General features: G+C 47.7%; 8 protein-coding genes across 8 annotated transcripts; 2 read left to right on the forward strand and 6 right to left on the reverse strand.

The window, feature by feature from the left end:
• Window positions 1-72: 72 nt before the first annotated feature.
• On the reverse strand, window positions 73-1,701 carry FPOAC1_001840 (uncharacterized protein; the record flags this gene model as incomplete). The annotated part of the gene is made up of 1 exon (XM_044846428.1): window positions 73-1,701. The coding sequence occupies one exon, from the start codon at window positions 1,699-1,701 to the stop codon at window positions 73-75; it is 1,629 nt and encodes a 542-aa protein (XP_044712344.1).
• Window positions 1,702-2,218: 517 nt separating this feature from the next.
• Window positions 2,219-3,667, reverse strand: FPOAC1_001841 (uncharacterized protein; the record flags this gene model as incomplete). The annotated part of the gene is made up of 2 exons (XM_044846429.1): window positions 2,219-3,443; window positions 3,495-3,667. The coding sequence occupies 2 exons, from the start codon at window positions 3,665-3,667 to the stop codon at window positions 2,219-2,221; spliced, it is 1,398 nt and encodes a 465-aa protein (XP_044712345.1).
• Window positions 3,668-5,280: 1,613 nt separating this feature from the next.
• On the reverse strand, window positions 5,281-6,255 carry FPOAC1_001842 (uncharacterized protein; the record flags this gene model as incomplete). The annotated part of the gene is made up of 1 exon (XM_044846430.1): window positions 5,281-6,255. One exon carries the CDS (start codon window positions 6,253-6,255, stop codon window positions 5,281-5,283), a length of 975 nt encoding a protein of 324 aa, XP_044712346.1.
• A 1,283-nt stretch (window positions 6,256-7,538) lies between these two features.
• Window positions 7,539-8,549, forward strand: FPOAC1_001843 (uncharacterized protein; the record flags this gene model as incomplete). The annotated part of the gene is made up of 1 exon (XM_044846431.1): window positions 7,539-8,549. One exon carries the CDS (start codon window positions 7,539-7,541, stop codon window positions 8,547-8,549), a length of 1,011 nt encoding a protein of 336 aa, XP_044712347.1.
• Window positions 8,550-8,864: 315 nt separating this feature from the next.
• Window positions 8,865-10,116, reverse strand: FPOAC1_001844 (uncharacterized protein; the record flags this gene model as incomplete). The annotated part of the gene is made up of 4 exons (XM_044846432.1): window positions 8,865-9,697; window positions 9,753-9,850; window positions 9,902-10,036; window positions 10,091-10,116. The coding sequence occupies 4 exons, from the start codon at window positions 10,114-10,116 to the stop codon at window positions 8,865-8,867; spliced, it is 1,092 nt and encodes a 363-aa protein (XP_044712348.1).
• A 1,111-nt stretch (window positions 10,117-11,227) lies between these two features.
• Window positions 11,228-11,782, forward strand: FPOAC1_001845 (uncharacterized protein; the record flags this gene model as incomplete). The annotated part of the gene is made up of 1 exon (XM_044846433.1): window positions 11,228-11,782. The coding sequence occupies one exon, from the start codon at window positions 11,228-11,230 to the stop codon at window positions 11,780-11,782; it is 555 nt and encodes a 184-aa protein (XP_044712349.1).
• Window positions 11,783-12,032: 250 nt separating this feature from the next.
• On the reverse strand, window positions 12,033-13,766 carry FPOAC1_001846 (uncharacterized protein; the record flags this gene model as incomplete). The annotated part of the gene is made up of 3 exons (XM_044846434.1): window positions 12,033-12,778; window positions 12,830-13,416; window positions 13,465-13,766. The coding sequence occupies 3 exons, from the start codon at window positions 13,764-13,766 to the stop codon at window positions 12,033-12,035; spliced, it is 1,635 nt and encodes a 544-aa protein (XP_044712350.1).
• A 1,183-nt stretch (window positions 13,767-14,949) lies between these two features.
• FPOAC1_001847 (uncharacterized protein) lies at window positions 14,950-18,135 on the reverse strand (the record flags this gene model as incomplete). Its single annotated transcript, XM_044846435.1, has 5 exons — window positions 14,950-15,435; window positions 15,487-15,690; window positions 15,737-15,813; window positions 15,863-15,966; window positions 16,016-18,135. 5 exons carry the CDS (start codon window positions 18,133-18,135, stop codon window positions 14,950-14,952), a joined length of 2,991 nt encoding a protein of 996 aa, XP_044712351.1.
• Window positions 18,136-19,368: the final 1,233 nt, after the last annotated feature.

Here is a 19,368-nt window from a genome sequence, read left to right on the forward strand (position 1 = left end):
CTCTCTCGAACCCGGCAAGGCAAACATCGACTGTACTTTCGTAGTTGTCCTTGCTTTAATCGCCGTTAGCTGTCATCGTTCCCTAGACTGATCCCACTCCTGTGAGAGCCTCTCAAGAAACCCATCGTAGTCATACTTCATCCAGGAGAGTCGTCCCTTCCTGTGATTCCAGCATAACCCACTGTCCATTGTTCTAAAGTGGCGATCTACCACTTTTCCATCCTTGTTTATTGTTAAGTCGCCCTCTCTGATCCACGGGTAACGGTACTCCTTAGAGAGATACATCTGCTGGAGATCCTCCTCCTCATAGAATTGGACCCACGGGTGCCAATTATCGTTGAACTCAAAGCGATGGACTCGCCGCGGATAGAAGTATTGGGTTCCAAGGTCTTTGAAGACAACGCGGAGAGGATCGCAGATCAATTGCCAGCACTTCTTTCCGTCACGAGCCCTGTCCAACCCCCCAAGCTCCTCTGCCATGGTGGCGATACACTGCAGAGCTTCAAGCATACCTCGCAACGCGTTGGTCTCTTTGTTGTCGATGAAGTTGTACTTCTCCATAAGCTCTATCTTTTCTTCAAAGATGTCAGCTAATTCGCCGTTGTACGCCTCTTTCCAGGGCTCTGCCGGATCCAGTAAAGCAGTATAAAGGTTCCAAGCCAACGTATCCAAGACGGGCCGGTGCATCCACTTTTGGGCTAGCAAGTTTGAGTTCCGGCTATCCATCAGCGACCAGCCTACCCAGCTGTTCATGCTTTCGGGGCAATCATTCGCTTCTAGTTGGCAGTCCACACCGTGGCGTTTGTAGAGTTCGAGCAGAGCTCTGAGAAAATGGGGTGGGCATTGACACATGATGGCCGCGTTCATTGGTGTATGGATAGCACCTGGTGGTAAACTCCGATAGTTCTGGAAGACGTTGACGTTGTAAGGGATGAGATATCCATGGTCGAGAAGCATGTAAATCATCTGACAAATCCCTTCAATGCGGTCCCTGTCTCCAGTATCCTCGGCGAGAGTATGGAGCAAAATCTCTGGCATGGTCCGCGCCGTCGCCAGCAGAGCATTCTCTTCCGCTTTCTTCTCTTCCCCCAACCGTGGTTCCATTGACCAATCGGGGAAGTCCTTGACTTGCGTACTTTGTTCATAGGCGTCGTAACCATTGTCTAGGAGCCACTGAAGAACCTCAATGGCCTTACTGATAGGAACTGAGCCATGCTTGACCGATAATAAGAAAACATCAATGGGTCGGTGAAATAGATGCCGATGATTGCCTTTGCAGTAGCACACGTCTTCCAAATGCCAGTGCAAGTCTGGTGCTGCTCCGAACTCAGCACACCGCTTTATTGCATCGATATCAGCGTGCTTAAGAGCGGAGCGAAAGGCGTGGCAGCTATCCGCCCGATAGAACGAGGAGCGTACAGGGTAGAATAAGCTAGACGAGGTCAAGGCAAGGTTTCTCATGTCTAGGGCTGAGAGAATGGTCGTGTACTCGGTAATTGGCTCTGGAACTTTGGGTGGCCGACGGCTTAAGATGTATGGATCAAGAGGAGGCCATGGGTTCACCGGGGACTGCGGTGGCATCTTTTCTGTCATCTCAGTCACACTTAGGATGTTGAGAATAACCTCGGAGGGGAGAAGAGCCAGCCTCCCTTCTTGTCGAGGTCGAGTAGAAGTGTTCTTGTCTTGGTGATGGTTAGACATTTTTGCGGTGTTGAGTGGTTGAATGGTTGTTAGGATATTTTAGTTCTTGTCGATAGTTCGTGTTGCTTGTGGTTGCGATTGTCAGTTGTTGTTGTTGTTGATTGTTTTCAATGGTTAGCAAGCACTACTTATATCAAGAGATCGTGAACAATCCTACTGATTCTACTTCTTCTTGAAAGATTCTTCCACAAAGGATGTCGAGAACAGTCTCAAAACCAAAGACCTTCTTCGGTAAAAACCGTATCAGTGCGGTTGTGTTTTGATCTATTTATGGAGGGACTAGACCGAATCGGTTGTTTGTCTCGAGAACAGAACCAATATAACTCGGTGAGTTTATTTCAAGACAAAGATGTCGTCTTAATTGGTGAAAGAGAGGATTGCAGCGCTAATGGCTGTCCGTTCATTCAGCTCAAAGACGAAGAAGCTGCGTATCAGTGGCCGAGCAAGATAATGAACAGGTTTATGAAATTATGGCTAGCCTTGCCTCTAAAGGTATTATTTATAGGATATCATTTTATCATCGTCCTCCCCACCCTGATAATTCTTTATGACACGCACCCCATCCATCAAAGTATGGTGCTCTCGCTTCTCCTCCAACCTTTGAGCCTGCAGACCTCGCAAGAGACTCGAGCATCATATTACCCCACAACCAACTCGCTGGTCCCTTTCCAGGATGTAATCCATCTTGGTATAAACTCCCAAGAAGATGTATCAGTTTGGACCACTCAAACATCTCGTGTCCAGCTTGTTCAGCGACTGCCCTTCCTAAACGGTCCATCTCCATCATGATGGCATCCTCCATGCCACTTTCTTTATGAACTGTCAAGGCTCGAAACATGATAGGAACATCCTCTCCGAATTCATCATTGAGACGTTGCGCAATCTTCTTGATTCGCGCTGTTACGAACCGGACTTCTTCCCATACCATCTTTCTATGGTTCAAGGTCATCGGCTTCTCGCCCTCGTTGTGCATAGCCTTGCCGCTAAGCCAGAACGCCTTCTGATCCCATAATCCGTTCTGCCAGAGAATCAAATCGGGACGACCAGCAGGGCCGTTAATGGGTGTCTCGTGGGGTTTCCAGAACTTATCCCAGCGTTCCTCCCAGGCGACATCTTTCATGTTTTCAATCCACCACCAGTCTGGTCTATATGTGAAGGAACCGGCGGAGTGGTAGTAGATTAGAGTGAGGTTGAAAGCGGGGACCTCACACAAGCCTTTAGCCTGGCGAGCTGTAACGTCCTGGATAGGGAGGTTGATCTTGCCACCGAACTCTTCGCAGAAGAATTGTGTCATGTAACGATCGACCGAGTCTCCAAACATGACTACACGACGGCCCCAGAGCCAACCCAGGCCATTGGATTCTTTCATGTCGACAAAGTCGTCGGCCGTTGCGTTTAAAGGCGGAATGTTAACTTCTTTGTGTCGACGACGACTCTCAACAACAGCCATATGCATCCATTGCTGGGGGTTCCCATCTGCATTAAGAAAGTCGGGCTCAACAGCGGTATCGTTGAAAACAAGCTCGTGTGTGGGTGGGTACGCAGCGTACTCTGGTGGTTCAGAGTTGAGAAAGTCTTCGGTGAAAGGAATCCATTGTGTATCCCTGTATTCCTTCTTGTCTGTGGGGATGTAAAGGTACCCGGGACGTCGGTATGGATCTACGCAGTTTCGAGTAGCCTCGGGTGTAGGTTCTGGAGTGATTGTGTTTTGGGGTGTGGGTGTTGATACAAAGGAAGTTACACTGGAGGGTCTATTAACAAAGAGTTGTGTCTGAGGACCGGGGGATGCTTACGTCGGTTGCGACGAGCCATAGTACTGTTGGGCCTTTTGGTGCGCAAACTGAACAGGTGATGTAACAGAGTCGGAAAAGAATGTGCAAAGAGTGACGAGGAAGAAAAGACCAACGGCAATACAAGTTCCTATCCTCAGCGCAGGACGCGATGATAGAGTTGTGGCGACAGCCATAATAGACGTAAGAGAAAGAGTGAAAGAAAACAAAGAATGACAAACACAGTATCACAGTATATTAGGGACTTTCAAAGAGTGGGATGATAGAGTTTTAAGATATCTTTGTCTGCAAAATAAAGTGGTTCTTGCTGACGATCCAACAGAACCCCCTGAAGGAAGCACGTACAGGGTCCTTTTGTTCCCCCAATGGATGATTGTGATATGATCTGATCCATGAATCCGGGTTGAAGGATTGTGAACAGTTATTCTAGTGGGCAGTGCGTTGTTGGTTGTTGGCTGTGGTTCATTGTGTCGTTACGCGGCTCATGGACTTGGCGAAACAACCCTTGTACCGGTAGCCAAGATGCCGGCGTTACAGAAGCGAATGGGCCGTTTTCACTAGCCAGCCCTATAGTTTATGACGATCCGGGAGTGTAAAGCTTTAGATATGGAAGAGTCTGTTTAAACCAAACTTTGTTTTTGAGTTGGTGGTTTGCTATCAATCTAGACGCTCTAATCTAGACGCCATTCGTTGTTCACCTTGGACAAAGGATTGTGAATAAAGCCACTTTGTGGAGACAAAAAAAGGATGACGAGTACCGTATGTAGATCAGCAGGAGGTAATCCCCAAATCAGATTCGATCCATAATAAAAATTCAAGCTTTTGCCAACAATTCGCTTATTCCCAGGGGACGAAACATGGGAACGATATTCGTATCTCACATCAATTTCGTTCTTGTTTTGTATGAGGAGAGCTTCAAATTAAATACAAGATATGAACACGCCTGCAATAGAAGATAACTTGACAATAGAGATTGTATGATATAAGAACCTAATTGGTAAACCTTTCAAGGTGATAACCCAAAGAGGACATGACAGCGCCTGACAGAATCCTTCGTGCCGCTGTTTATGGTCGTCCTAATTTCGCATGCTGTATGGTAATGCATCCAACATGCAAATCTTTTCAATTTTTGTCTCTTTGGCCAGACATGAGGCTGAACATGGCACGTCTCTACTCTACACATGGACTTGTAAATGTCGTCACCAAGTTCTCAGATAAACAAAACTCTTCGACTTGGCTGCCCGGTTTCAACTCCTGTTTCAGACCCGAGAAAGGACCCGGAAATATACTCTGCCTGTCACATGAATGCCAGCCAAAACAGGGAACGGGCCTGTCAACACTGTAAGCTTTTAGTTTAGTTTAATTTTAAAATAATGGGGGTCTTTTCGCTACTGACCCACCAATCCAGAAGGATTTCTTCCTTTTCATGATCCTGCGCCGCTTGCGTCGTTCTCTGGAAATAAAGATTGAGCATGTCTCTTCCTTAAAGTGAGACATTGGGCAAGTTTAACCTTTTGACAAAGCGCCACATTATTAATGCGCCTCGACTATCTCGCCACAGACGAACAATGATGACTGTTTATACTGTGCCCCTTTGTCTTTGGCCGGGGTTATGGTCAAGATGATCTCTTCTCGGTTAATACAGAACCCATCAATTGTGTTCAGGAGACTCCATCTTCAAACGTCACAAATCATTAAACATGTAAAATATTCGAACAAATCTCAGATTTATTCCATGGGTACGTATCTACGTCATCCACTGATCTCTCACTCCTAGGTCAATCTCAATTTAAGCCGAGCGGACGAAGCGAGACTTGCTCTTCCATCCCCAAGCAGTGACATCACGCTTGCTCATGACAGCAACGCTCTCATTGTAATCGCTGGTGCCATTGGCAGGGTCAGCATCCCGAGCCTCGCATTGGGGGCCAGCATCAGGAGCGCCGAGAGCACCAGTGACAGCAGCAAAGTGTTGCTTCTCAGCAGTGGTAGCAATCATGTTGGTGGCAGCCTCCTCGGTCCATCCGTTGATGAAATCGCCGTGAGAGCACCAGGCATCACCACAGGCGAGCTTGAAGGGTGCTTCGCCTTGCCAGCCGTTGGGAAGGACCTTGCGAAGGTCGTAGCGGATGCTGAAGCGTAGCTGGGGCATGGACTTGCTGCCCTCGGGACACCAGTTCGCGGTGCCGTAGTCGCGTGACTTGTATGCGGTCTCGAGAGTTTCTTCGTTGACACACTGAGGGAAGTAGAGCAGCTGCTGAAGGTGTGTGTCGCAAGTACCAGTGGGAAAGCCATTGGCACCAATAGGGACAGCCTGGCTCTCACAAGTCCACTCAGCCTTGGCATCGGGAGGCATATCAGCCTGGGTCTTGGCCGTGGCATCACCAGCCACCATCTTCAGGTTCTGAGGGATAGCGACCTCGGCAGGTGTCTCGCCAAGGTTGTAGTACGCACTGAAGCGCATGACAGGGATAGGCTCGTAGTTGGTTCCATCGGTGGTGTACAATGGTGTAGGAATCCAATAGACGGACAAATCGTTGGGGTTCTCGGCGTTTGTGCAACCCGCCTGGAGCTCAGCGCTGGTCTTGGTGTTGACGGTGACGGCATCGGAGCCGAAGAAGGAGTGCAAATGGGACTTGCCATGCTCGCCGGGGAACACGATAGGATCGATGTTCTTGAGCATAAAGGGAGAAGCAGCGTTGACTTGGGTGTAGGCCTGGGCGGCACCCACTAGGAGGCCGGCAGCGAAGAGGACGGACGAAGACATGGTGGATGAAGTAGAATTGATATAGACAGTGTTGTTAAAAGTAAAAGTAAAATTGTAGTCAAATTTAATGACAGTCAATGTCAACGGATGAAAAGAATAGCGAAAGAAAAACGAATGTTATCTGAGAATGAACTGGAGAGCTAAGGAAGAGAGAAAAGCATAGATCACGACGAAATCATGGTGTTTTAATACACCAACACGTCGAATGCCAAGTCCATCAAGTAAAGAACATCGCCCTTTTCTTCAAAATGTAATCTCCGTCGTTGTTTCGAGCTGAACTGGGCCGCATATGGATAAACGAGGTTGAGGCTGTCTTATTATTAGCGGAATAATTCGTCGTAGGATAGATCTGTAACAGGGAGCCTCGCGAAAGTTAAGCACTATTGGTCAATTATGGTTCGACTGAAAGCATTAACCCTGCGACTACGGATAAGTTTTGAAACATGGAGCGTAGCTGTATTTGGAGGTTTCCGTGTTTCAACTACGGTCAATAGTGCTAAGCAATCTTGGGCAGCTGTGTTTAAACGCTCAGCTTTCGATTGATCAACACTATATAACATGGAGAATAAGAGTGAATGTAACATCAACTCGTGAGATTCTTAGTTTATTCAAATGTAAAGATAGCTTTATCTTGCATTTCAACTATCGCGCTGTAGGTTTGAGCGGAGATGGGAATAACAATTTACTCTTGGCAGAGACATAAGAACTCGGAATATTCCCTGTATCTTTTATGAATTAAATATAGATCTAGGGGTTCCCTTTCCGCGTGTTTTGCGTTTTGATACGCGTATTTGAATGTACTCTTTGCTTTGTCTCAATATGTTTCGTTCTGTTCTTGGCCGTATGTATTTCGGGTGAGTCTGGGTTAACCTACAGTCGGTTGTACTGAGAGATCGTGTTAGTCTCTTCCATTCTCTACCAGTTACGAGTGTCTTGACTCGATTGCGACGCGTTCTAGATCTACCGACGCTCATTATATTCATGAGTTTAAGACAACTAAAAACCAATTAAGAGCTATTAGTAAATAATCTGTACCAAAAGGGTTGATTCTGGGGTCGGGTTCTCTAGCCTCATTCTATATCGGGAAGTTTTCCGCTATCCCACCTAACACGCCAGATCAGAACAAGACAAGCAATTGCGATAGTCTAACTAATAAGCTTATTGATACCGAAATGATAATAATATGAACCAAAGAACCTCTCCCCCATATACAACCCGTCACAATCTTCTAATTGACCTTGCTTCTTCCCAACAAATCAATCACCTACTCACAATAAATCACTATGCGATCAAAACGAGTCATCTCAATTGTCACCTGCCACGCTGAAGGCGAGGTCGGCGATGTCGTTATTGGTGGTGTTATCGATGTGCCAGCCAAGACCATGCACGATAAGCTTGTCCACTACATGGCAGAAAAGGACGACTTACGGAAACTTCTCCTCCAGGAGCCTCGTGGTCGGCTGGAGATGAGCGTGAACTTGGTTGTCCCACCTTGTCGACCTGACGCTGACGCTGGATTTCTGATTATGGCTCCTGGAGATTGGGTTCCCATGTCTGGCTCCAACTGCGTGTGCACGACCACTGTTCTTCTCGAGACAGGTATCGTACCCATGGTCGAGCCCGTCACAACAGTACGATTAGATACTGCCGCTGGCCTGGTAGTGGCTACTGCCGACTGTCAAGACGGAAAGTGCAGATCAGTCTCTTTCGATAATGTTCCTGCTTTCGTCTACGCTCTAGATAAAGAAATCGACGTCCCTGGCGTGGGCACAATCTCTGTCGATATCGCCTACGGAGGTCAGTGGTATGTGCTGGTCAAGTCTGAAGCACTTGGCATCAGAGTCGAGACCATTAACGCCGACCGTCTCGTTGATTTTGGCAAGAGGATAAAAGAGGCCGTCTTGGCGAACTGTATGCCGACACACCCAGAGAATCCAGCCATTTGCGGCATCAACAACACCATCATCACAGAGCCTCTGGAAGATGGCCCCAACGGCAAGGTTGTCAAGCACACTGTTGTTGTGACACCTGGACGACTAGATCGAAGTCCCTGTGGGACAGGAAGTTCGTCACGTTTGGCCATTCTTCACGCACGGGGGCTTATCAAAGAGGGTGAAGAGGTTACATTTAAAAGTATAATAAACACCGAGTTTGTTGGAAAGATTAGGGGGACGACCAAGGTTGGTGAGCTTGATGCTGTGCTGCCAAAAATCAAGGGGCGGGCTTGGATTACAGGCGAGAAGAATGTGCATCTTGACCCTGAGGATCCTTTCCCAACAGGTTTCCTGCTTTAGGAAGATTAATAGAAATGAATAACACACCGGAATTGTTCATAAGAATGGAACTTTGTTTGATTATCAACATTCACTTCAAAGAACAGCGTATTTCAGTCTCTACGTTTGATTCTAGGAACAACGAACAATATGAGAAATATGTGAATCTTGAAGTGTTCACAATTTCGTGCTACGTCGTAAGACCAGACTGAAAGGTCTTGCGTTCAACGTCTATATCAAAGCCGCAATCAAAGGCCAGCGCCATTAGTATAGATAATGTCTGATAATTTAAAGAATATGCTAGGCTGGGAGAAACAAATCTAACAATGCTGCAGCCTACAATTTCGGTCGACTTCCACTTCCAGTCACCTTGTCAACCAACTCAACCACACCCTCAGCGCATCCATAAGATCCCATGTATCCCCATCCTGAGTGTCCATAGTTGTGGATGACCCAGGTCTCATTGTCCAACTTCTCCTCCTCCAGCCTCATTCCTCCCTTTCTGTACGGACGGAAACCAACGCCATGTCTTATAATGCTCAAACCAGTGATACCCTTTCCACCAGCAATCTCGGGCATCAAGTCCACGACTCGCTGCATGATACGGTTCGCTGTGTTTGGACAAGGTTGGGTGTCCCAGTTGTTGATTTGATAAGTACCGCCGATAATGGTACCTCCACCCGCAGCTCTTTGCATAGCATAGATCTCCTCGCCACTTTCATCTAGAGCGCTTGAGCACATGAAGAGCGGTATGTTCTTGGGTGTCTCGTTTCGCACGACGACAACTTGGCCTCTGGCGGGAGAAACAGTTGTATCCTCCACGCCTCCGAGTTTTAATGAACCGAGGCCAGTCGCGTTAACGATGATATTTGCCTTCTTGCCAGTGTGGCTGAGAAACTTGGCCTCGTTAATGTGGGTAAGAATACCTCGCTTGACTACGACTCCATGCTTGAGACATTGGCCCAGCAACCAAGGGAGGTAGATAGCTGTGTTGATACAGATTCCTTGGTATTGGAAACCAGAGTCGTAGCCGGCGGCAAGTTCGGCGGGTGTGTTGTCCCTGAAGTTGTTGAACATATCTTTGAACCAAGGGTTATCGGCGTAAAAGTGTGCTGAGAAGCCGGACTTGGCCGACTTCATGTCAACGTCTCGACGAAGGACGTGAGTTGCTGGTCATGATAAGCTCTTGATTTTGAAAGTCACGGCGTCGGGAAATATACTTACTCTGGAAGTGAATACCTGCCTCAGGAGTTTCCTCAACGAGCTTCTTAAGAGCGATCCATGTTCTTCGCTCCCATCGACTGGCCTCTTTGGGTGCTAGTCTTTGATTGACGTGTAAGAGGTCTGAAAATGAAGTCAAGAAGTCTACTTACGGAATTACATTGGCTCCAGCCCATGGAGAAGCGTACTCTGCATCGTAGTCACCCGGCATGTGCTTGCCTACGACGGTGACATCGTTTCCTTCTTTGGCCAGCAGCAAGGCTGATGTAAGTCCAATCACACCGGCGCTATTGCACGTTAGTTGTCTTGCCCAAATCATTTCTAGACCGTTATCTACTCACCCAATAACGACAACAGTGTTTGACATGTTGAATAAAATTAAGATGTATAGGATAACAGTATTTCGACTAAATCAATCGATTACAAGAAACATAGTATAACTGACATGGTCATCTTAAATGCCAACTATTCGTACATGGTTGATTGATTGTCGGTTAGCTCCAATTGGCTACTTCGCGGACACATGCCCTTCTCGACAATGTGGACATCTAAGCTTGACTCGTTTGGGGTGAACTCAAAAGATACAGACATCCGCGCTGGCTTTCCCATGCTGATCTCGCCTGAGTTGTCGTGTGACCTGTCAGAGATAGCAATTGATGTTCTAAACCGGTAACAAAGAAAGTGTTTCCGGTTAAGCGACTATCTCCCCATCTTTGTTTCACCGCCATAGTGTGGTCTCTTCTGGACTGAAATTGTTCCGTAGTGTCGCGGTATGAGAAGCTGTTCCCTTATGCCGTTGCTAATGTGCCCTTCATATACCAAAAATTACCTTTAATCTATCACATACGACCAAAGGTAGTGGAAAATACGGGATCCCGTCCGCTCTCCCATAGTCAAGCCACTAACCGGCGGATTAGTAGTTGGGTCGGTGACGACCAGCGAATCCCCGCTGTTGTATGTATCCTTTCATTTTTGGTGTTTTGCAGTCATCTGTTTTTTCCTTCTTCTTCTTTTTGCCTCATGCCATTTGCGCTTGTGGGATTGAAGTTGACAGAGATAGACCAACCGAACAGCTATGAATAATCAAGATGGAAACCATTGTGAGACAACTTGCGACGATTAGCCATTCGAGCTTATTAACAGCACGCAAAGAAGAAGATTCGAATAGCCTTCATTTCGCCCCCATAATGTAAGATTCCTTCTCTTCTAATAAAAAACTCGTAGGATTATGCATACTCAGCCCAGAATGGCTCAGCCTCATCATCGTCCCAGATCCTACGCTAACGCATAGTTACCTATAAGCTCCCCATCATTATATGAGCTTACAATCGAAATTCTTTATAGCTCTACACTTTTGTAAAATATCATTCAACAGCATTTCTCAATTTGTTAACCCTCGTATACCAGTAATGTGGACTACTCGGTTTATTCTATTGCTTGTGGGCTGGGGAGCCATCAAACATACGCAACATTCGTCAATGGTCTTAGCAGCTGCCTCTTCTACAGGCCTGGAATTACCCGAAGAGTATTCCTACGCCAAAGCTATCTGCTTCGTACAAGACCAAGTGCGAAACAACCATCAAAACAGCGATGCCTTATCAAAAGACCCAGACAAAGTCTCCCTTTTTGATGTCCTTGGCCTTGACCCGTATCAAAAACCTTTTCATCCACTCGTCGAGTCCTTATCCCCCGATGGGAAAAATTGGAAGGAGGCAAAAGAAGCTCTCGAGAATACACGTGTGGATTGGAAAGAGGCCAAAAATATACTTCGGAACAAAGCCATGTCTGATCAAGAGGTGGTGGATGTCCTTATCAACGCGGCTAATGAGACCGCGCTATTAAAAGAGCCGGACTCTGTTATTGACAAGTTGACGGAGATGGCTATGAAATACATGGTGCATAATTTGTTGTCGAATGAGGGGATCAGGCTTATGTATCAGTGGAAGTTTCTCCCTCTTATAGAGCGTCCTGGGGCGCTACAGAAGTTCTGCAGCGATGTACTGGTGGAAGCAAATAGTCATGACGAGCTGTGACAGACGAATACGTGTCCAGGGACCGAGAATAAGGGAAAAGGCCGGTCACAAGCCGCACAACCGAGTAGATATTTGATGCATAAATAATATGAAGAGTAGTATTTGTCCTGAAAAAAAATGAAAAAAGCACGTACTGCATATGAACTGCGTTCTGCTGATCTTGAGCCTCGATGTTCTCTCTACCCAGAAACGAACCTTTCCACAGAGTAAAGAACAAACATTTCTGTCCTTTCAGAATTTGCTTAATTATCTACTTTTCAACTGGCGATGGAGAATGTTTAGGTACTTCCTCATGAGTGGCGTGGCTCAGTTTAGCCTCAACATCGCCTTTCTCAGCCTTGGTCGTAGCATGGGTGGCAACACGAGTCTTCCAAGCCGGGGTACCAATAAACTTGATACCGTTGGGATCCTCAAATATATGAGCAGTCTCCTCCAATGTCTTCCCAGCCGTCTCGGGGAACATGAAGAAGACATGAACAAACATGGCAACGTTGAAAACACCAAAGATGATATAGCTCTTCCACGTAATGTTCTCAAAAGCCACGGGTGTAAACAGACCCAGAGCAGTGTTGAAAGCCCAGTTGGATGAGGTGGCAAATGCGACACCCTTTCCTCGAAGACGGAGAGGGAACAGCTCGGGAGGGTATGTCCAGGAGGCAGGGCCCCAGGTTGGAGCGTAAGAAGCCACAAAGAGGTATGTGCAGGCGATGAGACCCTTTGCAGGACCTCCTCCGACGCTCATGGATACTTGAGGTGAGTCGCGCTCGTCTTTAGGAATGACGGTGCCATGAGCAGCCAGGATGCCTGCGTTGGCGAACATCCATGTGCACATGAGTGCAGCGCCAATGAGGAAGGTTGGGCGACGTCCCCATTTGTCCATCCAGAGAAGAGCAGGAATCGTCATGAGAACGTTGATGATATATTGGATAGAAGAGGCGAGAAGGTTGGCGTTGCCTTTGTAGCCCGCCATGGAGAATACGTAAGAGATGTAGTACACTGCGTTTCATTAGTATTCGACACTCTTTTTTTGGTGTGGATAGAACTTACTCATGACGTTCATGCCAGTAAGCTGAGACCAGATCTGAGTAAAGACTCCAATGATAGTCCGGTTAAGCATGCTAGGCTTAAAGAGATCAAGATACGTAACATCGGCAATAGAGGCCTCAAAGGCACACATATCCTTGATATCCTGCAACTCAAGAGCTACAAATGGATGATCCGGATCTCCGTGTCCATGCACAAGCGTGAGTACAGCATGGCACTCATCCCAGCGATCCTTCCGGGCCAGCCATCTCGGCGACTCGGGAAGAAGCATCATCATGAAGAAGAGGAAGATGCCAGGCACCATTTGTAGACCCCAGGGAACACGGAATGCAGCGGTAGAGTAGTCGGCTGAGGTGCGGCCACCAATGTTGGCGCTGCCGTAGGAGATGTAGTACATGATCAGGATGCCCCAGGTGATGGCCCATTGCTGCATGCCGATGAAGCGACCGCGCTTGGAAGGAGGTGAGATCTCTGCGATGTAAACGGGGACTTGGGCGGATTCGATACCGACGGCGAAACCGTTGATGATACGGCCAACGACTAGCATGCCAATGTTTTGCGACGCGCAGGAAATAATTGAGCCAATTGACCTGTGAATTGTTAGCGCATGTTGCTTACAGTATGTGAGTCTGACTTACCAGATAATACAACCAACCATGATGGAATATTTTCTTCCAAGACGATCGCTGAGAATACCAGAACATAGAGCTCCAAGCCACGAACCAGCAGCCATACTAGCCGTGATGCCACCCTGGTTCAGCGATGTTGGGCCACTGCAATCCAGGTCATCGTTGAATGGTGGGCCTTTGGGACCTTGATTGAAGTAACATTTATAAGAGTTCTCACCCAGCTGGGCAGAGATGGAGGAGATGTCGAAGCCAAAGAGTGCACCGCCTACTACCGAAGTAGCGGCGATCACGTAAATATTGCCAATAGGCATCTTGACTTGCAGAGTGGTTTATCCTTTCAGTCAATAAAACAGAGAGTAGTAGGGAACAACGGTGTAACTCGGGAGGTGAGCATGTTATATATCCCCCAACCCAGGGCATCGGGTTACACCACCTTGTTCAGATGGCATTCGTCTAGTGGTCACGTTTGATGTGGAACATTGTGACGGACCAAGTTTGGCGATTCTCGTGCTGCAATGTGAAGCCTTCTGACGCCGGAGATCATTGCCTGTGCTGGTAGTATGTAGGACGATGGGATGAGGGATGGATGGAGGATCCACAGAACAGGACAGGACAGGACAGGCCATGGTAACGGTCTGGGGTTGATGAGACGGTGGTAACCGAAGAATTGCACCAATTGTTTCTTGAGCATGACGTAGAATTCGAGAAAAAAAGAGTGTTATGGTTGTCCAACGTTTGTTCCTTGTGCTTGATTACAGGGTCAATCTCTCCCGGATTCTTCCATGTCTCCATCATCCTTGCCAAGCTGTCATCCACTCTGCGGAGAATATTTCTCTTTCGGCGAGTGGTGCCATGGCGATCACATCACGATCAAGGAACTTGTATTTCGGATCCGAATTGTTTGTGTAGGTATGTATGTATATACTACAGAGTAGTATTCCCCAGATCTCTCCACACGTGAATAGGTCCGAATAGTCAGCACAAGCGCTGCAATAAGAAGCGAGAATTGATCTGGGTCTATGGAGAAGCTTAATAGCTTGCGGAGAATGGGATTTGTCACATATGCTGTTGGGTTTTGTTCATACCATGGGAAAAGAATGCCTGATTGTTGGTCAAACCACATTTTGGGTCCTGTGATTTACAATTATTAGAGGCTCAATTGATACCTGGTATTGTGCCTAAATTGAATTGAATCCTTTACATTGCCTGTCATCAGCGCATTTCGTGGTCAGCATCCATGTTATTCCCGACGGAAGGATTCTTCGTTGTAATTTATGATGTAAATTCTCCGAAATTCTTCAATGGATTCCATATCAAGAAATATTTACTGTCGAAATCGCAATGTCTATTGTCATGATGCTATGTATAAACACACCCCAATGCTTCCTTAACTCCCCCAATGCCACATGTCGTGCCATGCCTCTAAATGTCCCCCCAGTCCATGTCATGTCATAACCCAATACTCAATAAAATGCACGCTCATGCTCTCTTATATCATGCCCCAAACTCCTCAATCACGCTTCTTGCCTCAGTAAAGTCATTATCAACACCCACGTAGCCCATCTTGAGCCCGAAGCCCTCTGGCCCTCCAACCTTCATACCCTTGTCAGTCTTCCAGAGCGGATGCGCTGGTAGAGCAACGACGTTCACCCTCAAACCGTACCGCAAATCTTGTGAACCAATTCCCTCGCCGTCTTGGCCAAGGATTGAGATTAGGTCGGGAACTGTGCACACAACCTCTTGCGATTCTTCCGAGCCGTCGGCGTCGCTGAGGGCGGCGTAGAGATACTCGTTCTGGAAAGGTATCACCATGTGTTTGTTATCGCTTGTGATACTTTGTGTGCTCGATCCGTGGGTTTCGCGCTCGTCGGCGCTGAGCGGCGCGATTACAACCGAGCCCATTGTGTAGCCACCGTCAATGTATCTTCTCACATCGACGATTTTACCCGTGAAAAGTAGTTTTCCAGCGCAGACGTCAAACTGTCATTCATTAGCGATAATTCGTACACTGGCGAAACCGGACCAACTCACAATCGCGTCTACATAGCTGGTCTTCTTTCGTCGGGCGTTGTGTACCGCGCGACCGAGATACCATGCTTGAGAAACAGTGTTGGGAACGCCGTGAGATTTGATGACGGAGCCAGGCAGAGGATTGGCGCATACGGCGCAGCCGAGACCAAGTTCGATAGTGGTTGTTCGCAGGAGAGACTCGAGACGCATGGGAGTATCGGTGCTCTGATCTTGTTAGATATGGGATTGAAGGGGAAGTTATTAAACATACCATTACTACGCTGACATTGCCTCGGGCGTCAGACAAGACACATGGCGTTAGAGAGTGACCGTAGACACTAAAGGTAGCTTCAATGGATTAGCGTTGGATACAAGACTAGGGAAATGAGAAACTCACCATGATACATGGTTGGGTATGCTCGGCCCATGGCATCGCCATCGACGACTGGAACGTCAAAGTGGACAGCCGAAGGGAAAGCACTCATACCATTTCCACCACCACTGAACCAATTAGCAATCACCTCTGAGTTTCGCGCGGCAATTGACTTACATCTCATCGATATACATGCCGTCAAAAGTCTTGTTTCCAACGACCTTGTTAACAGCATTGATCCCTGTGACAATCTCATTGCCTCCCGCAATTCGCTCATTGATCACACTTGGACTACCGTACCAGGAGCCAAAGCAAACCATGGCATCATCGTCAAGAGCCTTTGATGAAATCACCCTCATCTTCTTTTCGGGATTCTTCCGTAGGGCATCCAGACTCTTGAGGTACTCGTGGTGAGTTGGCCCGCCGCCGCCTGTTCCTAGAACACCACATCCAGTAGCGATCATTTCCAGGTCAACTTCTGAAAGATACCATACACCGTCTTGCACATCGGGTTTGTATGCGTCGAGATCCACGTGTAGAGATGGCTTGTAGGTCGGTGTCAGAGCATCGGGAACGCTGACTTTCTCACCCTCATCCTCTTGGAACTCGCGCGCGGTTATCACGGGTGGTGAAGGTGGCGGCGTAAGTTCTTCAGGAATGGCTAGGGTTCCAACAGCACGTACTTGTATCCGAAGAGCTCCGTTGGACAGGTACTGGAGCGGCATCTTGTTAATCTCGACAATCTTGACATCGTTCTTAGAAGCACCCTTGGCAACAGCGAGATCAATTGCTTTGGCGCACGCTGCGTCGACGATGACCTTCTCCGATCGTCCTTGGGGAATTTCCACAATGTCAATCTCACCAGAGACCTTTGCGATTGCTGCGCCGACTGCATTGGCTGCGCCTTGGTGGATGGGTACAATGCACTTGTCCACACCGGCGAGAGCCTCTGTGACGAGTAGGGCGCCTCCACCGACAAGAAGGACATGAACGGGAGCTGAAGAGACCTTCATCTGCTCAACAAGACTCTCGAGCATTCTGTTGAGTTCCTTGCGGCCGCTTTCCACGATAGAGGAGGGGACATCACTAACCAGAGACGCATCTCCAAGGTTAGCCTTGCCCAGCGCGACGACAATGTCGGTCGCCGTCAAAGTTTCACCTCCAAAGACTCTTGCTTCTTGTTGTATACAGTGACCGACTGATCCAGGACCGATGGTAACATTCCCCGTCTCATGGTTGACGTTCACCTTGCTTCCGCCTCCAAGACCAATTGAGACAACCTCTGGCATTGAGAATGCAGTGCGAACGCCTCCTACTTCGACGAAACCGGGGGCTTGGCGAGGGAAACCAGATGGTAGCAAAGCGCAAACATCCGTGGTTGTACCTCCAATGTCGACAACCAGAACTTGTGGTTCCTCCTCTTCTGATTGTGTCTCAGCCTTCTTGTGGTGATCTAGCCCAGCGAGAAATGCGGCTCCGGTCATACTATTTGTTGGCCCACTTGCAAAAGTCTTGATGGGGAATTCGGCTGCTGTGTCGGCATCGATTAAAGTTCCGTCGTTTTGTGATAGAAAGAGAGGACATGTAAGTTGTAGTCGATGCATGGCATGCTTGAACCCCTTCTTGACCCGGTGACCGGTGCGCAGTATCGAAGCGTTGAGAATTGTTGCATTTTCGCGCTCTAGGAATCCTGTTGGTCCGATATCGTGAGAGCAGACAACCTGTAATCCTGGGCATTCCTCCATGATAATTCGTCGACATCGTTCCTCGTGTATACCGTCGTGGTCGAGTGGTGAAAAGACACCCACTAAAGCGATGACGTTGATACCCTTGGCGACAACATCCCTGGCTGTGCGTCTAATTTGTTCCTCGTCCAATGGTAATATCTCTCTTCCGTCAATCTCAAGTCCTCCATCGAGATAATGAACTCCTCCGTCGAGGATTGATCTTAAGCCGAGTGGGAAATCGGAAAAGGGTGGTAATTGTCTTGTAAAAGGACCGCACAGCCTCAGTACAGCAACACGGTCAAGTCTTCTGGCGTCTGCTTCTACAAGGGCGTTGATGAAATGTGTTGTGCCTATAGTAACACTGAGAACACAGCTCTGGTCGACGGCGGAATCACGGATGACTGCTCTTATGGCTGCTTCGATGCCGCTGGTGATGTCTTTTGTTGTGCTTGCCTTGTGAGAGGCCAATACGCCACGACCGGGGTTGTTGGTGGCTCGTATGTCAAGGATTGCGGCGTCGGTGTTGGTTCCTCCAACATCGACACCGATTCGGTAAAGGGACGACATCATTATTTTAAATGTCTTTCTTTTGTTTATATTGTGTCGTGTTAGTGAGAGTCGAGTCAAGTAGTTTTTGCTAGTCAGCCAATCTTTAGTTAATGGTGGTGTTGTTGCCAGAGCCTGACAGCATGGCGCAGTAGTGTTATAATAACATTGTTGGTTGTGGAATGGAAGCTTCGGAGGGGACTTTATGTATGACTTTTTTTTCCCTTTCTTGTGCAACAACCCTGTCCATCCATTACACCGAAGCTAAGTAAGTATGCATGAATTAGGAAATAGAAGGAGAAGAAAGACGAACAGACGAACAAGAAGAAAAAAAACCCGACGATTTCCTTGTCGTGATCCATCCATGGTCGAGACATTGATGGAGGGAGGGGCCAAGTTGGCCGACGCCAAGCGGAGCAAAATTGCCCGATCTAGTGGGCTTTGATCCATACCTAGGTACTAAGGTTCCAGTTTCTCTAGGCCCCGGTACTTACTCTCCGGTGTTGGTGCTGTAGTGAGTGTTGCTTGCAGCTGAGGTGAGCCTGTAGTCTGTAGTCTAGTCAGCGCTGTTACTAGCCAGAACTGGACACGACAGGGGGAGGGTCTGGAGGGGAGGCATGAAGATGGAGAAGTTAGGCAAAGGAGAGAAAAATCCGAACCATTCCGTCGGTGTCTCAGCTCAGCTATTTCCGAGGAGTATTTGTTTGGTTGGTTGGACCCAAGAATCGGAATCGTAATCTCATCTCATCTCATATATCGTCGATCTCTCCTCCCTTCCCTTCCCTTCCCTTCTCTCTTCTCTTCTCTTCTCTTTTTGTTCTTGTCTTTATTGGCCAATGCGTTTCTTGGCCTACCTACCGTTCCATTCCATCACATCATTGTTTTCTGTGACGAGTCTGGGGTAGTGAGTGATACATGTTGCAGACAAACAAATTGTGCATACAGTTCCCTACTAATTAAGGAATGACCCGTCTCATTTCATCTCGTTTCCCCTCAATAAAGACAAGGCTGGCTGAGATTATTTGTTTGCCTGCTGGCCTCACTCAATATTGGTAGCAAATAAATACAGTTACTGATAAAAGCTTAAGCTCAGTCTGAGCTGAACGAACTAAGGTTTCGGAGGGACCATCCTCATTAGCTCCAAAATGAAATGGATGTTCCCCCCCGGGGGCTTTGCTTTCGCTCTCCCCATATCTAAATTCTAAACCCCCTTCCCTTTTTCTTCATCGCTCCGAGAAGTTCGTTCGTGAGAGTACC

Source organism: Fusarium poae, chromosome 1 (assembly GCF_019609905.1).
Source record: "Fusarium poae strain DAOMC 252244 chromosome 1, whole genome shotgun sequence".
Taxonomy (NCBI): Eukaryota; Fungi; Ascomycota; class Sordariomycetes; order Hypocreales; family Nectriaceae; genus Fusarium; species Fusarium poae.